The sequence below is a fragment of the Bactrocera tryoni genome, chromosome 1 (genome assembly GCF_016617805.1).
Source record: "Bactrocera tryoni isolate S06 chromosome 1, CSIRO_BtryS06_freeze2, whole genome shotgun sequence".
Lineage (NCBI taxonomy): Eukaryota > Metazoa > Arthropoda > Insecta > Diptera > Tephritidae > Bactrocera > Bactrocera tryoni.
Genome location: NC_052499.1, coordinates 84,310,121 through 84,336,225, shown reverse-complemented (window position 1 = coordinate 84,336,225; position 26,105 = coordinate 84,310,121). Strand labels below are relative to the sequence as shown.

General features: G+C 35.0%; 1 protein-coding gene across 4 annotated transcripts in view; it reads left to right on the top strand.

Annotated features, from left to right (window-relative positions):
* LOC120766519 (protein held out wings) overlaps positions 1 to 26,105 on the top strand; it is a 120,916-nt gene that overhangs the window by 70,726 nt on the left and 24,085 nt on the right. For all 4 annotated transcript variants that reach the window (XR_005704599.1, XM_040092087.1, XM_040092088.1 and 1 more), the window contains one exon: positions 20,341 to 20,457. Coding sequence is in view for 3 of the 4 variants with exons in the window: in XM_040092087.1 (XP_039948021.1) it covers positions 20,341 to 20,457 (117 nt within the window). In the remaining variant the exon portion in view is untranslated. The remainder of the gene's footprint in view (positions 1 to 20,340; positions 20,458 to 26,105) is intronic.

The window sequence follows — 26,105 nt, the reverse complement described above, 5'->3', positions numbered from 1 at the left end:
CTCCTAACATCTAAATCGGCGAGCGGTCGCTTTGGAATTGATTCTGCAACTAGTCTCGTGCTTCTTTCAAAAATTAATTGATTTGCCAAGCATAGAATAGCTGCAGGTATTTGCATGTAACAAGAGTAGCAGCGGTTGCCATCTTGTGAAACTATCAATACCAGGAACATTCCTCACCTATGTATAACATCTGTCAGCTGTTAAAACATGCGAATCGGGGCGCCCGTACTAACATTTCACTTCCTACCGACCCGTTGGCGCGTATTAGTAATTAAGCGTCAATTCATTGCTGTTGTTGTGGCAGCATGTTCTTTTTGTAAGCACTTTTACATTGTATGGAATCTAATCGCGTTTTGCGGCTTGTAGACTCGCTCCACTCAGCACCCCTCATTGGATTCCGCTTACACTTGTTCACAGCGAGCGTTTGACAGCGTTGACAATTACGTTTGTTGACATCTTTTTCAGCGTTCCTGCTCCCGCGCATTCGCTATTTTTATCCGCTTTACATATTCGCAATTAAGTGCCTCCATTACGGCATCTTGTGACAAGGCTGTAAATAATTTTATTACTTTACTCTGCCCCGGGCGTTGAGGTTACACAGTGGGGGCGGTGCTTTCGCGGGCGCTAAAAGCTTGCTGCACTGTTTTCTTTGCTTTTTGCTACTTAATTAATTTCAAGCCATCAAATTTTATTATTAGCAATGCTTTTTTTTTTTTATTATTTTCGAATCATTATTACTCAGCGTTTGACCTTAATTTTTGTTTTCACGCGAATGAAATTAATAATTTTCCAAAAATACCAGCAGCATACCTTTCGCGCTTTGAGTGGCCATTTTCGTGGCGTTGATGATCGCATCTGTGGCAAATGTTTCTGCTCCGACAACTGAAACAACAATTATAACAACAACAACAAGCATACATCATCTATTCAAGTGTATTAATAATTAAATCAATTTATAAGAATGGCAAATGAAATTTGTTAGTGCAGCCAGCGATCTATTAAAGAAAAAAAAGATCTATAAAGGAAAAAAAGAGAAAATGAAACAAAAATAATAATAATAACGAAATAACGACATGCACATTTGCTAGAAATGCCACGAGCAATTTGTAAGCAAAAGTCATGAGTCGTCGGCGCGACGGACAGCCGTGAGGAAACGGAAAATTGCTTCAGCGTTCACATTGCTTATACCGAGGCATATATATGTATGTATGTACCCATGTTATATACTTAGATTATTACATTTTGCCATGTACCCAACCAACAACAATTGTTGATGTTGTTATGTTGATATTCAAGTGGTCCGGCCTTCATTTGATTTCCAATAATCCTTCGGTATACTTTTATTTCTTAATTTTATATGCAACATTTCTATCCTTTTTTACCAACAGCTTTCTTCAACTTGTCAAGCAGTTTATTTCCATACTTTTTTCCAAGTATTTATTAACTTTTGAGACATTCATGTTTCGCAAACGTTATTTAGGGGGTTTTATCCACTTGCAAGTCAGAAAACAAGTGCTTTCAGTGATTTTACTTAAGAGGAATTTTATTTAATTAATAAGGCAAAATAATATACATTTACAGAATTCAATGTACTTTCATAATCGATGATTCATTTTGTAAAATTTGGTTTCCGTTCATCAGCAAAGAAGACAAAGAACCGCACGAAGTAATAAAAATATTGCTGGCGTTCAGGCAAGTATTGTTGAAGAGCGCAATTTGTCGATTCCAAGACGTTCTCAAGAATTGGGACCATAGTCTGGCGGATTTTGAGAAAGTATTTGGGCTTGAATCCGTATAAAATTGTTCTCGGCCAAGAACTGAGGCCATTGGACCATTGCTGATTTTGCTGTGGAATAACTTGAAAACAATAACGATTTTTTTAAGAAAATCATCTTCTCCGATGAGGCTCACTTTCTTCTGAGTGATGCGATAAATAAACAAAACTGTCGATTCTGGTGTGATGAGAATCTACAAATTATTCAAGAACAACCATCACATTCACCTAAATTAAAAGTTTGGTGTGGCTTTTAGTCTGGTGGAATCAAAAAGTAGGGCCTTCTTTCGAAATGAAGCTGGTGATACCGTTATTGTCAAAGGAGAGCGGTATACAGATCAATGATAACCAACTTTTTAAGGCCGCAATTGGAAGCAGTTGATCTTGACAACAACTGGTTCCAACAAGACGTTGCTACGTATCACACAGCATGTGTAACAACCGAATTATTGCCAGAAAAGTTCGGAGATTCGATTATTTAAAAAAATTGTGACATTGAGTGGCCACCAAGAAGTTGTGGCTTAACACCATTAGACTACTTTTTGTGGGGTTATTTGAAGTTATTGGTTTTTAGCTATAAACCAGACTCTCTTCAAGCTATAGCAGTCAACATCGAACGTGCTCTTCATGACATACGACTTGATCTAGTGGAAAAATTATTCGAAAATTGAGTTCTTCGAATTCGATCCAGTAAAAGCAGGCATTGGGGCCATTGGAATTATGTTATATTCTGAACTTAATTGTATCCATTGTACTTCACATCAAATAAAAATACAAGATTATTCTAGAAACTAACAGCAATTTATAGTTTTTCAGTTTGTTTCGAAATTATTATTCAAGATTTGAAATGTACGAGTATAATAGTACTTTCAAGATGATTTTGAAACAAGAACAGCTTTGTCGGAGTGAGAGACATCCTTTGTGATTTGAGAACTCCGTTAGTTCTCAACTCGTGCGCTCAATTGACTCAAGCCCAAAGGTTTATGGGGCATTTTTCTAATATATAAGTATGTCTGTCTGAAAATGCTTCGTGAATATGCGGGTTCTATCAAAGCGTCGTGCCTTCAACGCGCTAGTCCAAAAGTGGAGGGGCGTCAGACGCGAGGCAGCGGAAAATGAGTCAAAAGTTGCGCGCATATTTTCGTATTTTAAAATTTTGGTATATATGTATATGTGTGTGAGTTCGTGTGTGCACAAAGCATTTTTAAATGCTCAATTTCTCAATTACCATTCGCCGTCGCCGCGCATATTTGAAGTCACTGCAAACACTTTTATAACATCGCATTCAAATGCTCCTCAGCACCTGTATGCATCTGTAAGTGTGTTTGTGTGCTGCTGCAGTGTAATATATTTTAAGTGCAAAAAATATTTCACGGCGGCTCATAAAGCGGCAATAAATCGCCACGTTTGCGGCAGGAACACCGTCCACCGCTGCATTCCTACCTGTAGAGCGACCACTTGTTGTTGCTATTATTGTTGTGGTTGCTGTCGCATTAGCGGCATTATTAGTCATAAAGCATTAACTAATAAATTCAATTAAATGCGGCAGCGCTAAATGCATTTTAATTAATTATTTGTGTAACCACACACACACGTACACACACAGACAAACATACATACATATGTACAACATTAATTTCATTAACAAAATCACAAAAAAAACTTTTGAAACTTTTATCAAGCATTTCGAATTTTTTTTACTACCCGCTTGCTAATTAATTATATACTTTTTAGTATGTCTGCTTCGTTATACGTACATACATACGTACATACTGTACATACATATATGTATGTATTTGTATGATGTGGGCGCTCCGCTTGTCTACACTTCGTGTACGACTCGTTTTGTCCATCTGCGTCGTCGCATTTATTAAATTTGCTGTCAATCTATGAATTATGCTGTCCGTCCGCGCTGAACTTTTCATAGCGCGCCAGCAGCGCAGCGCTCCCGTGTTTTATGTAAATTGCACACTTTGCATGCGCCAGTTGCTCGCTTACCGTTCAATTGCTGCTTGCTTTTGCCGCTCAAAGTGGTGGCCTTTGATTCGAGCTGTGAGCGCTTCGCGAGATCGCAAGTTCGCAAGATTTTCATAGCCGGCTTTGAAGTTGACCGACTTCACGTGTTACATCTAGTCGATTTTATCGGCGCTACGCACGCAGTTATGTGACTGACACTCACACAATCGAACAGACACTACTCGCTTAGACATTTCTACAGCTGTACAGAGTATGTTTGTGTCATGAAAGATTGTGAGTTGTTGTGCACTAAATCTGCTTGCTGAACAAGCTGAGTGACAGTTGCTTGAGCTGATTGACTGATTGACCGCCTAGGAGGGGTCTAACGCGTTAAATATGCTATAATTTGTTTCAACAAGTTCGCCAGTTTGTTCGAGCTCTGATTGAACTAATTACTGGTAGCGAACTATTTCGCAGTAAAAGGGCATGTTAGTGTTGGTCTTCTAAGTCCGTGTGCTCTGTATTTAAATGAAATTGAACACAGTTTAGTCAAACTCAGCAGCGGGAATGCTCGGTCCGTTGAGTCCAATTTTTTATGACTCGTTCGAGCATTTCGACTGCTAACTGGACTGAATCGTAGCGGGATTGTTCGCATAGACTTTAGACTTTACATATCCTCACAGAAAAAAATCTAACGTTGTGATATCACACATCTTGGTGCCCAATTGACCGGCCCACAAGTTGAGATTATCTGTTTAGCGCAGTGTTCCTTCAATAAGTCCATTGATTGATGCGATGTGTGAGAAGTGACGCCGTCTTGTTGAAACCAAATGTCGCCGAGTTCACGTGCTTCAATTTCAGGCATCAAATAGTCGGTTATCATGACGCGATAACGGTCGCCATTGCATCATTTTTGAAGAAATATAGACCGATGATTCCGCTGGATTATAAACCGCACCAAACCGTTATTTTTTCTGGATGAAATGACAGCTTCTGAATCTCTTCAGGTTGTCCTTCATACCAAATGTGGCAAATTTGCTTATTTACAGACCCATCGATCCAGAAATGAACAAAGTATGGCTCGAAAACGTTGGATCTTCTTGGAGCATTTCAAGGGCCCATAGCATTGAGCGATGTCGTTTAGGCAGGTTGAGCGGCATCAGTTCTTGCACAAGCTATATTTTGTACGCTTTCACTTTAAGATCTCGAAATGCGCCAAGTCGTATCATACGTCAGTCCGAGTTGCTGTGAACGGCGCCGAATCGACTCTACACGGTCTTCGGTTACACTCTCAGCTACGGCTGTTATATTTTCTTCACTGCGTGCTGGACGTGGTCTATTCGGTCGAATGCTATCCAATAATGAATGCGGGGTCTCAAGATGGGTGAAAGTGTTGTGAATAGGTTCAGCGAAGTGCGTTCTTCAGGCGTAAGTCTTTCCATGATGAAATACCAACGAATAGTGAAAAAATAACATTACAGCTTGACACGACTCACGCGTGATTTGTCAAAAAAGGCTATTGAAAATAGTACCTCTACTTAGATCACCCGTTGCTTGTCAGCTAGTGATCGAAGTAGTAAGACTTTTCATACAAATTTCGACTTCTTTAGCCATTCTGAATTATAAAGTTTTTAGAACCATTTATTTCCTACTTACTGATCATGTCTATTCTCATTTCTCGGCAAACTAAACTTGAAAACTATTTCAATTTGTGTCAGCTAACATATCGTCCATATAATCTATCTATCTAAAACTATTTATTTCCTATAATATATTTCTTTTTAATTCACTTTTTCGTTTATTTAAAAATATCATAAATTTAACCATTAAGTATGTTAATGTAATAGTCTAATAGAGCCTCTATATATTTCCCCCAAATGGCAAATTAATTCATGAATTGTTTTGCGTCAGTTCACGAGAGCATCTACAGTTAATTTATGAAATTGGCTTTATGTAACAAGTTTAAGTTTTCTCGGAGCCAATTAATTAGCGATTTTTATAGCAGGAAAAAATGAAACAAATCCAGTTTCGAAACTCATACAATCCATCAATGGCAGTTTGAGCAACATGAAAGCAAAAACAAAAAAAAAAAATATTTCTATGTCGCAAAAGTGGAGTGTCACTCGCTTCATTAAATAGCGCTAAAATGCAAAACCCATTGTTTTTAGTTGCTTGTCGCAGAGTTAGTATGTCGCACTAAATTCATAATTATGAATTCATAATTCGCATTAAAAACGTTTAACAGTTTATGATGCTTAAATAATCGCTAATGGGTTTGTTGTGTAAATTGCGTACAGTGTGGCACGCATAAGTTTTTATACCCCAAACAGGGTATAGAAAAGTTCGTCGTTTGTAATACCCAGAAGGAAGCGTCGGAGACTCTATAAAGTATATCCATGTCCGTCTGTCTGTCCGTCAGTCTGTATGTATATATACGAACTAGTCCCTCAGTTTTTAAGATATCCTTTTGAAATTTTGCAAACGTCATTTTCTCTTCAAGAAGCTGCTCATTTGTCGGAACTGCCCATATCGGACCACTATAACATATAGCTGCCATACAAACTGGACGATCGGAATCAAGTTCTTGTATGGAAAACTTTCACATTTGACAATGTATCTTCACAAAAGTTGGCACAGGTTATTTTCTAAGATAACAATGTAATCTCCGAAGAAATTGTTCAGATCGGCTTACTATAGCATATAGCTGCCGTACAAACCGAACGATCGAAATCAAGGGCTTGTATGGAAAACTTTCGTATTTGACATTTTCCAGAAAATTTTGAGTCATGCTGTACTGCCAGTTCTAAGCCGGATTAAAATTTGGGTCCATACCGGTTACGCAGACCCGACTTTGGTGTTAACAATAATAATTTTCGTCTTAAATTCGAAATATTTGAAACACCTTGTATACTGCAGCGCCGCTAATATGCAATCAGAGGTTGTAAAAGGTCTTTAAAAAATAAATTTCTCTCATTTATATTTTTATTGACATCTTTTGTTGACTCTGCCGCTGCACTACCATAAATATTGAGCCTTAAATCCAATACAAAGTATTTACTAGGTGATTACACAGATAACGAGCGCCAAAACAACAATTTATCAAACTATCAATGAACAACTGCGGTTTAATGGCAGGCAATTTGTCAATGAAATCGGTGAATATTTATCTACATATGTATGTGTGTGTGTGTGTCAAAATTTTATCAGCATATTGGTAAGCGGCAGAGTAATTGTGTGTGGGTGTGGCTGTGTGTGCGCACGCTCGAATACACAAGTCAACATTTGATCAGTGCTGCCCCATAATTTCGAGTGTCGTTGAGTTTGATTCACATCCTCGTAATAATGCCGCGCTTATCGCTCTTTTTCAAGTTGATAAGTGTTTACTACTGCTTATTGGTTTTAGCTATTAATGCGGCCAGCCATTTCTAATGTCGTCTTCTTTTTTTGGGCGTGTGTGTGTGCATGTTTGCGCAATCAATTGGTGTCGCTAATTTATTGAACTTGTAAACACACACACGCACACACTAGTGCAAGCACACATATAATATTTTTTATCAATAAATATGAACGCGTGCCGCTAACGGTGTTTAGTTGTTTTTCACTTTTTTAATTTGTTTGATTATGTGTTTAGTGGTTTGTTTGTATGTTTTTGTTGCTACTATTTTTTCAGCTATTCCGAGTGCTTGCGAGTGCTACCACTTATTATCGTTCGCTGGAATCTCAAACATTGCTTTGCTTTTGAGCAGTCATAAAATCATAAAATGCACTGCCAGCCAGCCGTTCGCGAGGCGAGGCCCTCCACTTTGTGCATGTACTGTATTTATTTGTATTTCACCGCCTTTGTTGTTGTTGCGTCGTGGTGGCAAGTGTTTGTATGATTTGGTATGCCTTTGCTATGTAAATAAATTTCTGATCGATAATCGTCGCTTAATGACTCGGGGAGTGTTTGTTTGCTGTATTGGCTCACGGTGCTCTGTGGGTGGGTTCCCTTGGCGGCCGTAGTAATTAGAGGCGTGTAAGCTGGAGAGTGCTTAGCGAAAGCAATGCAAGCAATACGTAATTAATATGGATAGACAAGTGAATCATATCACGAATGTTAATATGCTCGGTTAAAAATGTATTTTTAAAGGGGTTATAATGCAGTGTTGCACTGTTGTAAATCTAAAAAAAATCTAGAATATTCTTTTGATTGCATTCATGTTAAACTTTCTGCTTATTGACTCACTAACTCATTTCTAGATTGTAATAAGTTTCTCGGTAAATACTTGGTTTTGAATTAGAACATTTTTTGATCGACCGAAAATTAGAAATGTTGTGGTTTTCAGCATACAGTTACTTATTTTTCGTTTATAAAACGTTGGATGAATTCAAATTTCTAAATTTAGAGTCACCACAGTTGAACTTATTGAGGTGGTATTCTGGTTTAGAAGCCCGAATTTTTGGTATTTTTTTGACGCGATAAAAAAAATCAAAAATTATTTTGACTATAAATTTTTTACATGCTTTTTATTGATATTCTAAGAATACAAAACATAAATAATTAAAAAAAAAAATTACATTTAAAAAAACTGCGGGTCGGCGAAGTAGAGACTGATGAAACAATGGCTTGTCCTGCTGTGCAGGATATAAATCCTTTCCGTGACCTAAAATGAAAATTTATGCGAAATCCGTAAAGAGTAAAAGTGTAGTTTTCGCACTACGAAACGTTTTTGAAAAAAAAAAAAATTTTTTTTTACAAAATGGTGACGGTTTGAAAAAAAAGTTTCGTATTTTTTCTGTTTTTTGTGGTTCGGAATTAAAAGAAAAAAAAATTCTTTCGAAAGCTCTTCGTAGTGCGATACTTTAATGTATAAGAAAGCTCTGTGTAAATTTTCATGTGAATAGGTTGAGTAGAACTTGAGATATCATGCACACCGTTTCTAGAAAAGTAGTTATGAGAAAAACGAGTTTAAAGTTTGAGAAAGGCTGCGAAACGGTTTTGTCGGCGCGTCACAAAATGAGCTGTAACTCGGAAAATAATTTGAATTTCGAAAAATCCTCTTAGGGACATTGTCTTGAAGGGCTGTAGTATAAAAAATATGCATGAAAAAAAATAGATTTTTGCGAATTTCTAAACCAGAATACTACCTTAAGTCCTTCAGAAATTTAAATATGTATTTTGAAAAAATATTGAAACTTTTTTTTATCGCGCCCACTTATTTCCCAACTTGTAAGCTACAAATTTATATGTATATATGTACATATATCGGCACCTAAAACGCAAAATAACGTAACACCATTTTTCATAAGTTTACAGGTGAAATAAACATTATATAATAGAAACCACTAATATTGAAAACAAATTTGAGTTTTGGTTATATATTGGTTATGATACACCCATATTGATAACCAATACATTGGTTATCACGCTTCTATATTGATAACCAATATATACATTCATGTAATAATAAAGAGTTTTCGTTATAAAATGCTTATATATTGGTTATTATATCTGATAACGATTTTCAATCTTCCACCGTTCAACTTGTTTATTTGCATTTTGAAAATTCTGAAACAGCTCCAATCTTCTACATACAAACACTTACACATACATGTCGTCAGCTACAAATGCAATTTCAGTTTGGCTGCCCTCGTGGTGATGCAAGTGCAATAATTGCTGATCGATTTACGTCGGAGGATTTTAATTAAATCGGCTTCACATGCATTTCTTGTTCTTCCACATGCGCTTCTGCATCTTCGTACTTGCGTGCCTTACGCTCGTGCCGTTGTGAGTGGTTTTGTTGAAATTATTATTCGCGAAATGAAAAGTTTATTGGCAAAACTTCTCGGCTAAAAATTTGTTGGCAAATTTGTACAAAATATTTGCTGCCTCAATTGCTCTAAACATATTCCTTCCATCACACCGTTATTTTAGTTAAATATAAACATTTACGAAAAGCATTTGCATGTGTGTGTGTGTATGAGTTATGGCGCCGATACCAAATGGCAAATCTCAAAATTTTAAAATGGCGTACGAAATAGTTTGGTTGTTAGTGAAAAGAAAAATAATTAAATATTTTTTTATAGCTTTGACCAGCTTGTTAAGTGATTTATTATTTGTTGTGATTTTAATGTTTAATGCAAATGTCTTGTACATATTAATGAGGAAAATAGCGAATTATTGGAATTGGCAATTCACTACAAAAAATTACTATAACTACTTTTAGAAATTAAATTTGTGTTAAAAAAGTTATGAAAAACATGTTTTCAGCGTTTTCAGCGTTTTTAAAAGTTTTTCTAACAATTTTTATTCAATGTTAATTTATTAGAAATTTTTTTATTAACTTTCTTGTAAATTAATTTTAGATTGGCTTAGGCGTATGCCATATTTTTTAAAATTTTTATTATTTTTTTAATATTTATCTTTATTTTTTTTAAAATTATTTTTAAAAATATTTTTTTTTTTGTTTTTTTTTATTAATTATTTTGTTAGTTTATTTTATGTAATAAATTTAGTTATAAAAAAAAAATAATTTAATTTCATGTTTTATTTCATTTTAATATTTTTTATTTTATTTTATCTTATAATTTTTTTTAAATTTAAATTTAAATTTTATATTTTTATAAAGTTTGTTAATTATTTTTTGGGTTTTCTTTCATTTTTATGTTTATTTTTAATTGTTTTGTTAGTTTATATTCTTTACTAAATTAAAATTAAAAACCGAAAATATTAATTAATTTAATTTATTTTTTTTTATTTCTTTTTAATATCTATTATTTTATCTTATAATTTTTTTAATTTAAATTTTATATTTTTTTATTTTTATATAACTTTTTTAATTATTTTTTTGGTTTTACTTTAATTTTTATGTTTATTTTTTTTAATTGTTTTGTTAGTTTATTTTATTTACTAAATTTAAAATTAAAATATAATTATTTTAATTTAATTTATTATTAATTTATTTTCATTTAATTAATTTTTCTATTTCTTTTTAATATTTTTTATTTTATCTTCTAATTTTTTTAAATTTAAATTTAAATTAAATTAATTTAATGTTTAATAGATTTAATTTAATTTGAATTCGTTTCATTAAGCTTAATGTAGCATTCATACTTTCCATTTCTATTTGGGTGCTTCTGCTTACAAATATAGCATACATACTGCTTATAAATACTCAAGCCTTAATACTTATTGACAAGTCTATTTGGCTAAAACGAGTAGGAGCCCACAGGTCAACCCACACAAGTTCACAAACGCGCATTTATAGACATTTTTTATGCATTTCCCGCTAACAGCCCACACTCAAGTTGCGCAGCAGCAGCAGAGACATACACACACACACCCATACATATGTATGTAAATGCACAAATCTAACGCTTTTAAATTCAAAACTCCACAAAAAAGGCAAAACGTGGAGAAAAATCACAGGAAGTGCGGTCCACTGCGTCACGTCGTAAAAATGTTGCCTCGCAAATATCTAATTGTCAATAGGTAAATAAGCGCACACAGATACTTATGCAAGGCTATGCCCCATACACTGCCGTGCCATGCTCTCCCATGCCATAAGCGTCTATGCAAATATTTGGTTGCTAACAGTATGGGTTCGTATTTACGCTGCTAGCATTTGTTTGTCTTGATTTACCCATTTAGGTAGGTAGGCTAACGGAAATTAATTTTGCTACAGTTTAAAAAAATAACGCAGAAGACATACTTATACCTATTTATTGCATGTATATGTAGTATGTGAACCTGTGATAGAGGAACGAGTATTATGGGTGGAAGAAATAAAGTGGAGCTTTAGTGTTTGTTAGGGATTATTAAGCAGGGCTTTGAGATATTTCAATATTATTTGCCTCGAAAATAGTATATACGTACATATGTGTGTTTGTCGGCAATAACGATTTTTACAATCGTTAAAAGTACAGAAATTCTCAAACAGAATATTTTATGCTCACATGAAAAACAAAATAACTTAATTGCACTTTTTTGCATAATTAAAAATGCAAATTCGTGGTTGTCAAATCTAAAAACACGAAACATATACAAATAATCGCATATGTAATTGCGCTTTGCTGAGTTTTCACGCATGCGCGCAACGTTCGCGTGCGTCGGCTGCGCATGCGCGCACATACATATGACTGAAAGCGAAAACGTTTTTCCACTTGCCCAACTTTGCGCGTGGTTTGGTTTGGCTTGCTGATGCCGAAAGCGAAAACTTGGCACAGTTCTTGTCGACAGTTGGCAGTAGTCGGGGCTTTGATGTGGCTCACAGCTGGTACAGTGGGCTCAAATAGTAATATACATATAATATGTTTGAGCTGGGTTTCGAGTTTTTCGGGTTTACTATGTATACTTTTACAGCTATAAGGTAGTATTGAACGTTCGTAGACTTTTTTAGTGAACCAATTTTTTTATAAAATGTTCTATGTGGAGATTCCTTATATTTCCTTAGTTAATAATATTCCACTGAATAATTTGTATATTTTTCTAACTCCAACTATATTCATTTGAGAGTAAGTTTTGTCAGAAAAATTCCAAAAAAATCATTATTAATTTAATTTTGAGTTGTGTGCTTTTTCGTGTATAATCTCAAGTGGAATTCTGTTCGTAAACTTCTGTTGACTTAAAAGCTAATGCTTCACTAAATTATTACAATTGTTGTAAACTACCCTTTCTATTTAATTATTATTTCAGCTCATAATATAAACGAATGTACTGTCTGCACTCTCAATGATTTTTCCCTTATTCTTAGTACTTCTAAATCATCGCAACACATACTTATCGCCTTATCTGTCTATCAATGCCAGTTCAGCGCACGATTCGCTTGGAAAACCCGCCCTAATTTCGACGCGATGATCTCATGCCATCAATTGACTTATTCAGACTATTTTCAAAATTGTATTAATTGAATCCTTTATTATTAGAATTCGATAAGGCGACCGATTGCTCACTACGCCGGCGATGGCGATGATTATTTGAGTTCGGCTTGTTGTTGTACTGTTGTTGTGGCCGCAACTGTAGTAAAATTAATTAAAGCACGATTGCCTGCAGGCGAAACTAATCGCAGCATCAATCGGCTGTGGTCAGTTAGACGCTCAGCCAGTCGGTCAGTCAGCCAGCTTCGCTACAGTTGTCGCTCCGTTGAATGTTAGCCGAGAGTCATTCGGTATTACTCATACTCATACTACTGTGGCAGACTGTGGCACTGCGCTGTATGTTTGCCTTTTTGCGGCAGACTCGCATTTGCATTTCTCTCGCATACGTACACACACACGTATACACATATACGCTTCGTGTTTATTGTCTGTGGCATGCCTTGCGGTATATCCGAATTGGCTTTTCTGCTCGCTGCACTATTTGTTCACTGCGGCTGGTTGCATTCGTTGCATGCAATCAACACTTAACGGCTGATTGATACTGTATTTACTCGCTGGCGTATGCGGCGTTCAAATTAATTTGATCATGTCGTGCTTGTTTTATTCAGAACTGTAGTCGGCAGTTGTACAAATATGCAACAGCGCAAAGGGAACTGCGAAAATGTGTGTGAAAATTCCGCGAAAATTTTGCACTTATGCATTGGCGCATTTGTGTTTGAGCATTAGGGTGGTTCAAATTGTGTTGAAAATATTTTGGAAAACACAAAAGTATTACAAAAATTCCTGTTAAAAACAATTTTAAAATTTTTAATTGAGAAATGGAAAAAATAAAATTAAACTAATATAGGATGCGAAAAAAAATTAGTGTCAAAATTCGCATTAAAAAAACGTTAATTAAAAATAAAAACAAAAAAAAATGTCTTAAAATTTTTTCGCCCTTGCCTACTTGCTATTCTAAAATATGGAACTAGATTCCGTTCAGAATCATAATATTTAATACTCGGGAGCAGTGGTCGGCAAACATGAAAGCATTTACTTTTAATTAATTTTAAGTCTGATTTAGTATCTAATTTTAAATCTCAAATTTTCCTAATTTATTCGAAATAAAATTTTCTATTTTTAATTTTTTCATATTTATAATATTTTCAAAGTTGTTGATAGAAAAACTCGGCTCCCACCTTAAATGAAATAAATATTGCACTTTTTTCTCTTTCTTTCTCTGTATCAATTACTTTTATGATTTTTTTGATTTTATTACTTTTTAAATGTTTTTTGCATTACATTTTACATTTACATAAAATATAATTAATTTTTTAATTAATTTTTAAAACTATTTTAATTAAATTTTTAAAATTATTTTAATTTAATTTTTTTAGTTAAAAATTTGTTGGTATGTTTTAACTATAAAGATACAACAAAAAAATTTTAAAAAAATTGAAGAATGAAACAAAGATTTAAAAAAATTATTATGAAATAAATTATAATTAAAAATATTAAAAAATTTGCAATTTCTTTGTATGATTTTATATTTTTTTGAATTATTTTTACGTTTTTAAACTTTTTAATTAATTTTTTATTATTTAAAGTTTCATATGTACATATAATTTTTATTTAATTTTTTAAACTTTTTAATTAATTTTTTTCATATCTTTTAGTTATAATTTTTATTTAATGTTTTTAATGATTTTTTTTTTTTTTTTAATTTTTTATTTTCTTTATTTTTATTATTTTACATTTTTTAAACTTTTAATTAATTTTTTTAATTTTTAGTTATAATTTTTATTTAATTTTTTTAATGATAATTTTTTAAACGATTTAACTAAAAAATATAAAAAATTACAATTAAAAAGTTTAAAAAATTATAAAAATAAATTTCAAAAATTTCTAATTTGTTTATTTTTATAATTATTATTTTTTTTTTTAATTTTAAATAATATTTTTTATTATAGTTTTTGTTGTATTTTTATTATTTTTATTATTATTTGAAATTTTTTAAATCATTACATTTATATATGAAAGCATTGTGGTGATAAGATATTTGTGGTTTAATTATATGCATTTATACGTTAATAACCGTTATTTTCAACAGCGAGTATAAAATATTCGAGGGTGTGTTAAAATTTTGTTATATAAACATTGAAACAGAATCAAAAGCAAAATTAAATATTTTTGATGTAAAACTGTACTTTTGTGAGTAATGCTTAAAGACTAAAATGGCCAGTACAGTCGAGTTTGTGGCACAAGGTGACCATGCCTTTAATTATTTTTATTTTTGATTATTTTGGAATTATAAAAATTTATTTTGTATTTCTATTTAAAGCTATCTTTAGCGCTATATTTTGTTGTTACAGTTTTCCGAGTTCATTATTATAACTTTTAAAGCTTTTTCTGTTATAAATGCAATACCTGTTGCTTCACCTCTGCCATTTCGATTTCGTTCAACACACAGTGCAATTGTTGTTGGCAATTTGTTTTCGGCCGACGTCATCGCCAACGCCGTGAGACATGAGCCGTCATCTACTCCACCAACTGAGTCGCGCGTCACCACATCAATTTAATAAGCAACATTCATCATTTCCATTGCTGCGCTTGACATTCAAAACGATGCGACGCTGTCGTGTCGGTGTCGTGTCTGTGGCATGGCGTTTCTATGCGCGCTGTTGTTTGTTGGTGGCCCGCTGAGTAGGTGTTGCATTGTTGGCGATTATCTTTAGTTTCGTTTTTTGCACTTTGCTTTTTGTCGTGTCCGAAACCACAGGAACTGGGCTAGCACGAATGTTATATTGAATTTGCGGCACTTAATCAAGCGGCACTCGCATAAATATTGTTGACATGCATGTATGCATATGTGTGTGTGTGTATTCGCAGTTAAATGAATTGATAATTTAGTTGCATTGTCAAACCTGCTGCTAGCGACAACTAAAGTGCCGTTTGTGTGGCAACGTCGGAGGGGCATTTGCACAGTTGTGGGTGTGTTTGCAGCGCTGAAATATGCTGGCGCGTTAATCTAGTGCGAAATGGCTATTTAATGCAAGTCGATTCGTGTCGCTGCATTTTGATGGCTTGCCTGGTCCTACGCTCACTTTTAGTATTTATATTTCTATTGTTGTTGTTGCTGTTTTTATTTCAGCATGCATTCCAATGTGAAATAAAATGATTCTCATGTTCGCTCGCACGCCTAAGGGCAACTATTTTTACACCTGTGCAAATATGCGATTTTGTTACATTAAATGCGTGTGTGGATGCACTCAGCGGCGCACATGTATTTACAGTTGTATGCGTGTGTGTTTGCAAATAGACTTAACCCGCTGCAATGCAGTTTTGCATGTGTTAAGCATGTTGTTAAATTTTCCAGTAAATGTTTACACGAGTTTTTGTTTCTATTTCCCCGCTTTTTGGTTGGTGTTTGCTGCAATTACTGTTATTTGGCGAACATATTGGCAACAACAGTCAGAAATTAAAAACATAAATAATTTTTAAAGCATATTAGCAATTTAATATTTTTGGCAGCTAAGTTGGAATTCTTTAGTTCTTTAAACGGATTACATAAAACACACGCTTGTAAAATTTCAGTAAAACTTCAGCTAGGCACAGTGAAATGAAGAAAATATATTTAATACAAATTTTATTTTTAAAATGCATCAAACCTACTAAACAAATGTATATTTCAAAAACGAAAATATTAAAAAAAAATTAAAATTAAAAACCTTAACAAAATAATAAAATTAAAAACTATTTTAAAAATTTAATAAAATTTATTTTTTTAAATGCATCTGTAAATGTAAATAAATGTATATTTCAAAAACAAAAATATTGAAAAAAAGTAATAATACTAGAAAATATTTTTATAAACGCATCAAACCAACCAAATAAATGTTTATTTCAAAACCAAAAATTATAAAAATAAAAAATATTTAAAAACTTTATGAAAATATATAAAAATATAAAAAAATATTAAAAAATTTAAAAAATATTAAAAAAATTTAAAAAAATTAAAAAAATATTAAAAATATATATATATATCAAAAAATATTAAAAAATATATTTAAAAATTCTCAAAAATATTCAAATTCATCAAAATAATGGGTTGTCAAAAAAGTCTAGCGGTATTTTTATTGAATTTTTTTTGTTTTTATTGAAATTGAAATGAATTTTTGATGACTCATGCCCAGCTCTTGACCGATGCTACGGGTGCTACTATGCCGGTCCCTTTCGACCAATTCAGCGGTTTTATCGCGAACGACTTAAAAAAAACGACAATCAATCAAACACGTGTTAGCGCGTGAAATGAGCTTTCCAAAAAAGTATAACATGACCCGATGCGACGAATAAAACTAGAACTATGCGCTTTCAGCGCCAACTAGCGAAAATACCGCAAGACTTTTTTGACAACCTATTATTAATATAATATCTGATAGTGTTTTGAATTGTTTGATCATATTTTTTATGCTTTAGGAAATTCTATAATAATTATAAATCTCAAATAAAATGAGATATAGGCTATTAGAGCTGCCATAGCGCCATAAATTTTTTTTGTAAATATGTTGAAAAAATAAATAACTTTTTAATTATGTTGCCGTTTCTTATATTTCCGAATGCAGAAACCTGAATTGATATAGTTGTATATAATTGTTATATTATGTATATGTATGAATGACACTTCGAAACTTCTTTGCTATTTTGAACGAAAATTAGTGTTTCGAAAAAAAAATCTCAAATATAAGGTGTAGTAAAAATAAAAGCTTAATTTTTCCAATAAATTATCTGTATCTAGTTGTCGAGTTACGTTTTTCTCAGCCGGTTTTATGTTAGCTTGACTTAATATTCTCTAAGCATTTAGTTTTCCTTTGATATAGACAAAACTCAACCCCGTGATGTAGACACTGTTTCGATTGCTGAGATGAAAAAAAATTTTATAAAACACCGTTTTTAAACATTTAAATAAGCCTGAATACAATAAGAATTTCGAAACAAACCGTCTCACGAACCGTATTTTCATGCGAATCAGTGTTGAATTGCAATAAAGTGGGTCAGTTATGACAAAGTCAAGTGTAAACGGCTGTACAGTAACAGTCTTGACGAGACGAGTTTGAGCAGTCGCAACATGTGACCGAGTCAGGAATTGACCGTCATGAAGATTTTGCTCCGTGTTGGGTGGGTTTAGCACGAAATCATCTGCTATGAGTTGCTACCCTAAGGCCAAACTCTTAACTCGGATCTGTACTGTTTACAATTGGGCCGGAAAGGAGTAACTGCCAAGAAGCAGTCCGCTTTGGCCAATAGCAGAAGAATTGTGTTCCATCAGAACAGCGTCAAGCCGCACGCATCGATTGTTAGTACTCGCTCTAAGCTCTGTTAGTTTGGTTGCAAGGTTTTAAAGCAACCAATGTATAGTCCATCACTGGCATCAAGCAATTGCCAACTAGTCCTATATATGGATAATGATTTTGCTGGTGAAAAATTCGGTTCTAGAAAAGTTAAGAAAATCGACATTACCAGACCTTATATTGGGTAGTCGAAAAAGTCTTTTCGTATTTCTAATCAAGCTTCAACATATTTTTTTAAATATTTATAATGAACCAAATATGTACCATTTTGATCGGCCACTTTTTGCCACTTTTCCGCTAGAGACATTAATTCATCAGTGTAAAACTTTTCTGGTTTCTCGGCGAAAAACTCCGACAAGTAATTTTCTAAGGCTTCTCTTGAAGTCAATTTTACTCCATTAAGGGAGTTCTGCATTGACCAAAACAAATAATACATAGTCCGATGGCGCAAGGTCAGTGCTATATGGTGGATGCATCAAAACTTCCCAGCCAAGCGCTCTGCCAATTTGAAAATTGAGCAATCACCTTGGTTTCTCGGAATAAAGACATTTCAGAGTACTAAATAATCATTTCACCTGAGCAGCGATCCTTTTATGTAAATTATTTATTAACTAGAAATTTGTTAATTGCATTTGTCTGAAGTCAGACGCGAAACGACGCCATATTTGCACGCATATTTGTATGTATGCATTTTCTATGTAAATTCGAGAATAACGCCTTTGCCTTCTAAGTGAGCGTCAAGTTCGCCCGATTAGGAGCTGATTGCTGATTGGCATTGAAGAATGAGCATTATTATTATGAATTTGCACGAGTCTAATGTGTATGCGTGTGTGTGTGTGTTGGAATTATTTCATAACTGGGTGTGCTGAATGACGGGCCATTTATGGCGCCGAACCGACTAATGGCCAAATGTAGCAGATTTACGGCTTAACAAATCAAATCGAAAATCATAATTTAATGACAAATCTAATTCGTTTGAAAATTACAATTGCAATTCTGCGCTTGGCGTGCCTGGGCGGGAGCGATGTGCGAGCGGACGACGAGTGATAGATGGCAAGATAGACGACCGGCTGGACGGACAGACAGGCATCAAACAGCATAGCTACAAGCAGCTATTGTCACTCATAGTATGCATGTATGCAAGTGTACGTGTGTATGTGTGTGCCAATAAATACTTCAAACAAAAATGCAAACAATGCGCATGCTTTCAGCCAACAAATCAATAAGCGGCGACGACGCACGGGACTTGCATGCAAATGCTTGATGCCAAGCTCACTTAGCTGCTATGCGGTGTACATATGTACATATGTATGCATAAATGTGTGTATGTCTGCACATGTATGTATATGTCATGCTGTATTGGCATTAGAGGAGCAAAACGCGCCGGCACGTCTTGGAAGGCACGTCCGAGGTCGGCTGCTCCGCTTGTAGGCAGGTTAAGTGGAGAGGCCTCCAGCAGACGTAGTTGTCGGGTGCACTGAAGTGCAAAATATCTGCACTTAGCCCCTTGCTAACCTCACATCGCAGGCATGTGGATGTGTGCGCAACGCGTTGCATTAGCTAAATGTTTCGCTGCACACGATGATGCGCCGCGCGCACGCCTCTGCTTCGGTTTTTACATCTTCATTTAGTTGATTGGTTTATCGTGTCAATGCGGGGCGTGTTGGCCTTCGGGCAGTTGTAATTTCCTCCACTTGTAATTATCTGCGCTGCTCCTCCCCGCGTTGTTGCACTTGTTGCGCGCTTTGGGTGTGTGTGTGTGTGTGCTTAACCAAGACTCTCGGGCAGCACAATGGGTCAGCGGTGCGTATGAGTCACCACGGCGATGGCGTTCATCCCAGTTTGGGGATTTACAACTGCTTTTGCCAAGTGCTTGCGCTTTTTTTTGAAGTCCCCAGTTGCTGGCAGGCGTTTTTTGGACAGCGTTAACTAAGTGCAAATCTGAGCGGGAGCGAAAAGAGCAGCAGGCATGAATTTATTGAGCGCAACGGCAGCAAACAAAAATATCTTGTTGCCTTCAACCTTGAATTCTCCGTGCAGGGTGTTGAACGCATTCGCGGGCCAGCACGGTGGCTGCCTGCCTGCAGCTTTGCGTCATTTGAATGTCATGACAAATTTCGTTATTCAATCGCCCTTGGACATGAGTAGCGCTGGTTATTCCATAGGTGTGAATGTGTGTTGTCTGTGTACATATGTGTATGTGTCATTTATAAATGTCTTTATAATGTGTTTATTCTTATGTGCGAAATACTTTCGGTTTATTACTGAGGGTGGGCTCGTATTTTGCATTTTATTGCAAACATTTGCGAGCATTTCTCTAATGTCCCAACGCCAGCTGACTAACAACATGTGTCCAAAAGACAATTAAACAAAATCGCTTGCAAATGTCAACAGAATATTTATTTTTATACTTTTCTTTGCTTTCAGTTCAACTTCGTTGGCAGAATTTTGGGACCACGCGGCATGACAGCTAAGCAATTAGAACAAGAGACTGGCTGTAAAATAATGGTTCGAGGCAAAGGCTCGATGAGAGATAAAAAGAAGGTAAGTCAAAATGAAATTAACGGTTGCCTTTTTTTCTATATTTACTTGACGAGATTTTAAATTTTATTAGAATTTAAATTTTATTGTAGAAAATAAAGTGTTTGTTTTTGTTTATTCATGCTATAAGCTTTTTGAGGCAAACAAGAAAAACAGATGCAATAATAATAGCAAAATAAAATATTAGAAATGTTAATTTTTGAAAAATATATTTTTCTTAAAACAAAAACAAAATAAAACAAGTTAGGAAGTGCTAAGTTCGGGTGCAACCAAACATTTCATACTCTTGCAACTTGCCAGGATCATAGAGTTGTTTCCACCTCATCTTCTTCCATACAGTTTCTGCAGATGGCGTCTGGTAGGATTCCCAGCCTTACTGCGTGAACACCAATAGGGCAATTGCCCTTTAAAAGTCCCAAAACTAAGTTCTGAGGGCAAAGATATCACTAGATATCTCGCGATCGATTTTGGGCCAAAAAGCTTTTGCGACAGCGCATGTACCGATGGTGGTCCAGCGCTTGGATATGATTCCGCGAAGCCCAGCTATCTAGTGGTAGAACACAAGTGGAGACGGGGGCAAAGACCCGCTCCCATTCTACTGATAGCTAGGGTACTTTACGATACAATGACACCGCGATGCCATAAACCCCATCAAACCTTAATTTTTTCGAGATGAATGGAGTACTTGTGGATTACTGCCTGACCAATAACGCATATTTTGCTTATTGACGAGGCCATTCAGCCAGAATTGAGCCAAAGATGATTTTTCGATAAAAATCCGGATCATTTTGAAGTTGTTGCTCAGCCCAATTCACGAACATGCGACGATTCTGGTCGTCAAGCGGCTTCAGTTCTTGCGTCAATTTAATCTTGTAAGGATGTAGGCCACGATCTTTTCGTGAAATTCAGCACAACGCTTGAGAACGACGTGTGAAAGACTAATTTGGGTCTTCCTCAAATGATTGCGCTAACGGCAGCAATATTCTCGACACTATGGGCACTGCTTTGTCTCATTGGCACGGGAACATTTTGTACTGTGCCTGTGGGTTCCAATTTTTACGCTAGATATAAAAAGAACGTAGCGCTCTTAAAGCTGAGACCACTGACTGCGAATTTCGGTATTATCTTTTATTAATTTCGACTTGTTGTTGGATGGTAAATCTTTCCATCATAAAGTAGCAAACCTTACTGAAGAGAAATGTCAAAAGAGCGGGGAAAAATATGGTGTCGTTTGCTGCCCCTAATGGTCTACTTTTGTAACGTCCCTATTGAAAAACCCGTTAGTATTAATCATGAAAAGTTTCCTCAAAAAAATCGTGAAGCAAATATCAGATTAATATCGATTGAGGATTGTGTTATTGCATTGGCCCCTCTATAGTTTACACTGTTTTGTAGCTTTGTCTAAATCTCACGTATTTGCAATCTGTGAAAGACTTATACATCCATTCGACTAATAATTGCCAAGATAAATGAATAAGCGTGTCCCAACCACCAAAATTTCTGCATTTAGCGTATTTTAGATTTTAAATTATTCTGTAATTTCTTTTTTAGGAATTGAAGCGTAGTGAATTCTGGCAGATGTCATATAAAATGTATACATTGTCTGAATTTTTTTTAAAATACTGTTGAGCTAGAACATTTTTTTTTAATTCTTAATTGAAGTTTAACATATTTTAGATTAGGAGTTAACAGAATTATGTTTGTGATCAAAAATTACCTAAAAAAATTTACATACATAAAAAATGCAAAAACAAAATTTCGAAGAATTTTTATGAACCCCTCAAACATCATTTTATTTTATAATTCTTTTTCTTCTTCTAATTCTTTTTCATTTCTTTTTTTTCTAATTATAAAAATATTTGTTTAATAATTACGAAAACATGTTGTTTTTGAGCTACGACGCTGATCAGACGTCACAAACAACAACAACAAAAAATCGATTTCTCCCTTCTTAATTTGGCCACTTTGCATCACCTAACTTTCAAATTGTTGTTTTTATACACATATTTTTGTGTTTTTTTTTTAGAAAAATTTATTAGTTTGCTTTTCCCATGGCACCTTGCGCTTTCCTCAATGATGCCGTGTCTTCTGCTAGTTCTGGTTGTGCACCGGTATTAACAAAGACACATATTTAAAGATTTCTGACAGCAGGTGACAGATTTATATCTAATTAAAATTGAAAAAGTACAAAAAACAAGTTGAGGAAAATAAACATTTTGTCGATCGCTTAATGTAGGGTGTGGACGTGGGTGGGCTTCTCTCAGGCCGTGACATACTTGCTAACATATACATACATACATATATAAACATTTCAAACTATATTTTTCACATACATACATACATGTTTAAGGAACTATAATTATAAATATGCTCTAATTGGAAGAGTCTGGTGATCTTATGGTTAGTTGCATAAAAGAAAAATTACGTCAAACGCTTCGGGAAATTCAAGACGTGCCTCCTTTCAAATGTTTGAATTATGTTTGCAATTTATTATTCTGCGCAATTTTAAGGATTACAATTTCGTAAATGACGTGTTTATCAAGAAAATCATATCGATTGCCGCCAGCGACATCGTCGTCATTTAACTGCTCAAGTCGCATATTTTACGCTTATATCCATTGAAAAGGTGTAATTTTGGATATTACAGTTTTAATGTGTCTTTGTTTATACTAGAAGGTTTTCATAATTCCACTTCAACCTAATTTAACTTATTTTCAAATAAACTAGAGACTGATTTATATCTAGGTTCCCAACTTTTTTTTTTTAAGAAAAAACAGTGAAACTTCAAATTTAATGGGTAATGTTTATTATCATTCGAAAAAACATTCTTTGGCATTTAATTTTGAAGAATATCTCTTTCAAATGTTGGTCGCGTTTACGTCTCAGATGGATCATCCGTTGAGTCCATCTCTTTGCTCCAAAGCTTGAATCAAAGTAGAATTGTCCGCATAAACTTTAGACTTAACATATTCCTAAAGAAAAAAGTTTAACGTTGTGATATCACACGATCTTGGTGGCCAATCGACCGACCAAAAACGTGAAATTATCTGCTCTCTATTGATTGATGCGATGTGTGGGGCGTGGTGGCTTCTTGTTGAAACTGAATGTCGTCGAGATCATGAGTTTCAATTTCAGACATCAATTAGTCGGTCATCATGGCGTGATAACGGTTGTTTTTGTTGTTGCTATAACGGTTATCAATCACCGTTAGGATGGTAAGGGTTATCTGTATTTTCGTCGACGTCTCTAACGGGAGGTTACACCTAAAATCTTAGGGTTATTGACAGTCGGAATTTTGACGTCATCGACTGCAAAATTAAGTTCAAGTCTATTCTCCTTCGTCCAGTTCGTAAAAATGGTCGCTGTGGATTTGATGGGGGAAAGTGTGAGTTTCCGTGCAGCGAGGAAACGAGAAAGGTCAGAGAGGTAGTTGTTTACCTCGTGATAACGGTCGCCATTGACGGTTGCGATCTCACCGGCAGCGTTTTTGAAGAAATATGGACCGATGGTACCACCGGCCCACAAACCACATCAAACCGTTGTTTTTTCTGAATGAAATGGTAGCTCCTGAATCTTTTCAGGCTGCTCTTCGCCCTAAATGCTTGTTTGCATAATCATTGAGCGATAAATGGCCCTTATCGCTGAACAAAATTTGACTCGAAAACTTCGGATCTTGGCATAGGATAGAGCGAAGGGATGTCACTTTCTACATATATTTTGTACGCTTACAATTTAAGATCTCAACGTAAAATGCGCCAGGTCGTTCCATACGTCAGTCCGAGTTGCTGCGAGAGGCACCGAATTCGGTCTAATATATATTATCCAATAATGAATGCTGGGTCTCAAGATGGTTGATGTTGTTGCGAATAGTATACTCAGTAGGCCGTTTATGTTGACCATAAGTCAAACGAAAATGTGAATTTTCGTAATAAAATTGATTTGATTTGTTAACGTTGTGCAGGCGTAAGTCTGTCCACGATGAAATGCCAAACAATACTGAACAAGAATAACATGACAGCTTGACTCACTCGTGATCTGTCAAAAGTAAAAAAAAAGTACCTTCACGTGGAACACCCTTTATTTAAAAAGTGTGGTAAGGAAAAAATATTAAGCATAATCCACTGACCCAAAATATATTTCCGCATTAATTATATGGAAAATCTCATGTTGACACTTATGGTTCGCAAACAACCAGCGAGTTGCGGTAAAGAGTAAAGAATAAATAGTATATTTAAAGCGGCAAGTGGTCGAAGTGGAAGACTAAAACAAAAAAAAAAGTATTAGCCCATTTTATTTTGTATTTTAAATATGTGTACGCATATTTACACACTGTATAAAAAGTATACGTAATTGAAGCTAAAAACGCTTGTAGAAATGATGCGCAGCGACAATTAGAGTTACGCTGGAAGAAATTTGAAGAATGTTGCTATATTATAATAAAGCTAACCGATAGCCCTAGTTGCTAGAGTTTTTTCACATTTATTGTAATTTCAATTATAATAAATAAAATAATAAAGCTATTAGCTTTTTACATATGCTTGAAGGAGCACACCTAATGTGAGAGGGAATTAGAAAACCCGAACATATTGTAAAAATACTCTGGAAAAAATATACAAAAATTCGCGAAAGAAAATATCTTCCTGCTTCAGTGAGGTCAACCATCTCTGTAGATGAAACCTAAAAAAAAAAAGCAATATCCACTAGAAGATATTGTCCATGCAATTACCTATGGTCGCAGAAAATCAAAGATTGATAAAGTTAATAAAGTTTTTCTTCTTCTTATAGCCGAGTTAACAACATCGCGCCAGTCATTTCTTCTTTTCGCTACGTGGCGCCCATTGAATATTCCAAGCGAAGCCAGGTCCTTCTCCACTTGGTCCTTTCAGCGGTGTAGAAATCTTCCTCTACTTTCCTCGCAGTACCCGTCGAATACTTTCAGAGCTGGAGTGTTTTCGTCCATTCGGACAACATGACCTAGCCAGCGTAGTCGCTGTCTTTTAATTCGCTGAACTATGTCAATGCCGTCGTATATCTCATACAACTCATGGTGCCATCGAATGCGATATACGCCAAGGCCAACGCGCAAAGAACCATAAATCTTTCGCAGAACTTTTCTCTCAAAAACTCGTAACGTGAACTCATCAGTTGTTGTCATCGTCCAAGCCTCTGAACCATATAGCAGCACGGAAATTATGAGTGACTTATAGAATTTGGTTTTTGTTTGTCGAGAGAGGACTTTATTTCTCAATTGCCTACTCAGTCCGAAGTAGCAACTGTTGGCTAGAGTTATCCTGCGTTGGATTTCCAGGCTGACATTGTTGGTGGTGTATTCAGTCAACCTCTTATTTAGAACCAAGCTGTTTGGATCGAACAAGAGTTAGGCGCATATGCATTCGAATCTATATTAAGGGTTTTCACACCCATTTCTTTTCTAAGAAGTGGTTTTCTCACGCCTTGTAAGAAATTGTGCTTCCGAAAACATGTCCAGTTTGAACTCGAACTTCCGCATACTTGCCGAAAGCACTGTAACCAACTACATATCACAGTGTATTGCTATATCGCTTTGACGGCAGCACCGACCGGCCGGTCACTTGCGCCGGCTGCTGACAACAAACAACAAACAAAGTTGTAAACTGTTGCGCTCAGCTGTC